Raw genomic sequence first — 5,064 nt, 5'->3', positions numbered from 1 at the left:
GCTTCGTGCATGTTATCCACTTTCTAACTGCTCACTTCCTTATGTGCATTGCTGTCCAAATGGATGCCCTTCTCCACTAAAAGTGGCATAGCCAAATGCAAAAACGCTCCCTTGGACATGTCGATGCCTTATGTGGAGTTTTCCATGCACACAAATGACATTAAGGGATAGTTAGCACTATTCAGGGGGTGACAGCAGGCTGATTTTTGGTTCGGGGTTTTATTCAGAGAATTAGTTTAAAAACTTGGCGAGAGGGTTGACCAAGAAGCATAAAGCATTAGAAAAAATGATTATATCTTCTGCAATGGGTGAAAATGGGCTGGTTAATGCCACCTATCTATTCTGTCTTGGCTAGAGATGCATTATGAGGGGGGGGGGGGGGCCAAAATGAAAGGATTCTTGAAGGAAGAAAAAACAGTTAAGAAATGAAAGTTAATTGGTCTACTGAAACAGAAGACATACTCTTTCCCACAATTGCAAGTTCTCCACGTAACAAGCAAAATGGATCAAAAGTCTATTTAATTGATCCCAAGGATTTTAAAGTAACATTTGAGGTGTGCAGGAAATTGAAACACCAGCATGAATAACATTTTCTTGTTCCTTGTGAGCAAACAAAACAAGCTAAGAAACAAATAACAGTTGGTCAAAAGGTTTAGAGTCGTTTTCTTCCTTTTTCTTTGAGAAATAACAACACCCCTATCAATACTAGTTTGTTCCATGTTACGATCAGTACATGGGACTGCAATTCATGACCTTCAGAAAAACCTTTGGATGGGAGGTAAGTCTTGGTGAACGGATTCAACTCGCTTGTGGAATAGATGGTCTCCCATGGCATTTGAGAATCCATCAGTCAGCAATAACAACACCAGATACAGCATTAGGCACATGTAAAATGTCTGCACGGACACTGAGGACACTAACATCAAATAATCGAAACACCTCTACGAGGGGTATATAGAACAGCAAAGGCATGAAAAATCCATCCACACATGCACGCACAGTGCCAAAACTAGCAATTTGAAATACGATTAGTCTAAAACGTGATACAACAAAAACAAAATGAAATCTATTGCAAACACAATCCAAGGCCTTGTTCCAATCCAAAACGATGAAAGAAACACATCTCGTGAATCAAAATGAGTTGAACAAACAAGAAAGCCAGAATGACAAAAGAAAACCCTAAGACGGTCGTGACCATGTGATTGGAGAATTAGGAAATGATTCACGATGCACCACCGGATCGATAGCGGTACAGCTTACCAAAGACATGAAGGGCGGTAACGAAGCCAATGAAGCAGAGGCTCATTACAAGGACCACCGTGGGTGTGATCTTGAGGCCAGGAGCATCGTCCGTGTAAAATCGAAGCATGTTGCTGCTGCCTCCGCCACCACCTGCACCGAAGTTTCCAGAAGATCCGCCGCCGCCGAGCCTCCGCCGACGCATTCCCGCCGCTGCTGCAGGGGTTCCACGTGGGGCCATGCCCACGGTACCTGGGCGAGATGACGTGGATGAAGAAGCCTGAGACTGAGAAGTTCCTCTTGCCATCGTCCCTCTTTCCCGTTGTCTTGTGTGGGATCCGGAGGAGGGAGAGATGAAGAATGAGAGAGAGGGAGGGATGAAGAATGAGGGCCTTTCTTTTCGTTTTATTTGCTTGCAGAAACTTCGTAGTAGGCTCGCGTGTCGTGGAACTAGCCTCTCCTCTTACTCGGGGCCACTTCCAGGGCCATCGGAACCGTTAGTTCAGTGGTCCGCCCTCTAAAGGGGGGTGTACTTCAAATATTAGCCATGAATAAAGGAAAAATGATGGTCTCGAACTCCACACTCGAGTTTGTTCGGAGCCGGCAATTCGTTCGAGGCAAGGTACGGGTCGGTTGGATATGGGCCCAGCCAGGGAACTAAAAACAAAAATTACCCACGCAGAACCCAGTAAAGGTGCCCGGTGGCCATGTTTGGGATCATCTTTACATGCAATGATTTAAATATCAACTTTATATTGGTATCATATAAAATTGATGAAATGGCCAAAATTCGACTGATAGTCTGTAAAATATTGCAATGTATTAATGATATAACAATGTGGTATTTTGAAATTTTAGTCTTTATAAATGATCTGATGTTGATGCAAACCGTGGGTAATAACTCAATGAGTTCAAAATTTTACTCATATGAACTTATAATTATGTCTTGGTATCGACCCCTGGTAGGGTGGCTAACAATGAAGTGTCAACTAACCGTGGGGAGTACTAACAAGCTAACAAATATATATATATATATATATATATATATATATATATATATATATATATATATATATATATATATACACACTATTTATGGAATGCTATTAGAACTAGAATTAGGTCTAAGCTAACTTATATCATCCAAATTAAAGAGTAATGATGTAATTGTGAAAGAAATTGTTAGGGGAAAAATGGAACAAATTATGGAATAGACCAACTCTACAAACCAGTACAGACCCAATAGGGCTAAACCATTTAAGAGGTGTCTACTGGCAAAGAAAGGTCGACCTTCGAGTAAGTCGATACAACTGTAAGTCCACTCAAATAAGATACAACCGTAAATCTATTCAAATGGCTGAACTATTAAATAGGTCGGCATAATCATACGTCAGTTATAGGTCGGCTATAGGTCGACCTAAACCATTGGTCAGATATAGCTCGGCCATATGTCGGCTACGGGTCAACCCGACCATAGGTCGGACATAACTAAGTCATAGGTCGGCATAACTTCTGACAAGGTGAATGTTGAACTGTCAAAAGGCTCATTATTATTTACTTCTACTGTATCTGGCGCCTCCATCGTCCAACCTTTTTTTGAACTAACAGTCCGAGAATCCCTCCAACGGCCCGAAGATCTTGTCCAAGATTTTTGGGAGATAAAATCAGATCCCAATTATCTCGGACAACCATAATCTCGGGAAGATTCCTGGCGAATCTGGAAACCTGTGTGGGAAGATCTCTGACATATCAAGAATCCTAAATAAGAAATACTCCATACGGTGTGATCTTCCCTCTCATATAAACAGGGGCGTTCATAGCCAATGTGGAGTATGCATACATATCCTTATACTCACCCATATATACGACTGGTGACGCGTTGTCTTAAGATTATCTCCTACGAAGACCCGAGATCCTAACTTAGGCATCAGAGGGTCCCATGTACTAGTCAGGGTCTCATTTGTCTCTTACTTTCCTCTGTGCAGATCCCAGAGGGTTAACCAAGGAGAGTCTATCGAAATATCGCATCAATAGTTTGGTGTCATCTGTAGGACGACTTTAGTTCAAGCAGTTGAAGTTGCACGACTATGGTTCAAGCAGTTAAAGCCAAATTCCATTGGTTCGTTCTCTCAGCTCAGCTAGGCCTTCATCACAAACATTATCGGGGGAAGAAAATACTCAAACCATACACCCACCTCCTTCAGTTGTTCAAAAGGAGAGCGAACTGCTAAAAGACTACATCAAACACTTTAATTTGGAAGCGTTGTAGGTACGGAAGCATTATGAGGAGCTTGTCTTAGCTACGATCATGGGAGGACAGAGAGATCAACAATTTCTCTTCTCGCTAGACAAAAATCCATCGACAAGGATGACCGACCTATTGAACAGGCCTCAAAAATATGTCAACGCCGAAGAAGCTCGAGTCCTTCGGAAGGCTATCCAGAACAAAGCTCTCCCGACCAAAGAACAACAGACGAGGGTGAACCAAGCTCGGCCGTCATAAACAGAAAGAGGAAGGACAACCAATCACGAGACAATCATCACCCGAACAAGTGGCCTGACACTAAGTTTAAAACTTAACTCCTCTCAACAAAACACCCGAGCAAGTCTTAATGAGATCCAAGACAAGCGTATCCTCCACTGGCCGAGCAAGTTAAAGTCTGATCCCAATAGGGGGAGCAAAAACAAATATTGCCTTTTTCATCAAGATCATGGACATACGATGAGTGATTGTTTTGACCTTAAGCAAGAGATCGAAGCACTCATTCGCAGCGGCCATCTTATGGAGTACGTCAGTCATAGAAGAGATCAAGCTACGTCAAAAGAGGAACGACCCGTTAATAACGAGCCAACTAGAGAGATCCAAACGATTTTCGGAGGTCACAATGGTGGAGACGATTCAAACCGTGCTCGAAAAGCTCACATGAGGAGTATTGGTCGTTCCGAAGAAGAGGTTCTCATTATCAGCAGTCCTCCAGAAGAGCAAAAGATGGAGGCTCATAGCCTGACCTTTACCGAAGAAGATGTTCAAGGAATCCACCATCCACATGACGACGCGCTTGTGCTTACCCTTACCATAGCCAATCGTAAAGTATTCTGAATCCTCGTGGATACCAGATCTTTAGCTAATGTCCTCTTTGCATAGGCATTTGACAAGATGGGAGTTGGTCGGTCCCGACTCCGATCCGTCAAAACTCCATTACTCATCTTCTCGGGTGGTCAAGTCATACCCGAAGGATCAATACAGCTCTCACTTTCAGCCGGAGAGGGACAAAATTAGGTAACTACGATAATCGACTTCTTGGTAGTGGAGTGTCCGTCTGTCTACAACATGATCCTCGGCTGACCGTCTCTTAGCACCATGCACGCTGTGATCTCGACCTACCACCTAGTATGAAATTCTTGACTGAGCAGGGCGTCAAGTCTGTAAATTGAGATCAACATGAAGCTCGACAGTGTCACACGATGGCATTGAGGACTCTGCACCAAATAATGACCATCACCTATTTGGACCCGTGGCAAGAGTCTGGAGAACGAGGCTGCCCTGTGGAAGATCTCATTCCAGTTCTACTCGACAATTTTGACCCGTCCAAATTATTCGAATTGGGTCGTCTTTGACATCACCGTTACGGGACAGAACAGTAGTGTAACGCCCCGACCTTTCAGGACCCGAGTATATGACCCGTTTCCCAAAAACTCGAGTGTTAACTTATAAAGAGCCAAAGTCCACATATATTTATGTGTTTATTTTTTTCACCAAGTATATGGACAAATCAACATAAAGGAAAATTTCATTATCATTCAAATATATAAGAAGCTGCCCAT

The 5,064-nt window shown here is 43.0% G+C and overlaps 1 protein-coding gene across 1 annotated transcript; it reads right to left on the bottom strand.

Moving 5' to 3' along the window:
* Window positions 1-1,010: 1,010 nt before the first annotated feature.
* LOC131253307 (protein transport protein Sec61 subunit beta) lies at window positions 1,011-1,635 on the bottom strand. The gene has a single exon (XM_058254268.1). It carries the CDS (start codon window positions 1,544-1,546, stop codon window positions 1,223-1,225), a length of 324 nt encoding a protein of 107 aa, XP_058110251.1. The 5' UTR covers window positions 1,547-1,635; the 3' UTR covers window positions 1,011-1,222.
* Window positions 1,636-5,064: the final 3,429 nt, after the last annotated feature.

The sequence above is a fragment of the Magnolia sinica genome, chromosome 8 (assembly GCF_029962835.1).
Source record: "Magnolia sinica isolate HGM2019 chromosome 8, MsV1, whole genome shotgun sequence".
NCBI classification, from domain to species: domain Eukaryota; kingdom Viridiplantae; phylum Streptophyta; class Magnoliopsida; order Magnoliales; family Magnoliaceae; genus Magnolia; species Magnolia sinica.
This window is presented reverse-complemented; position numbering and strand designations above follow the sequence as displayed.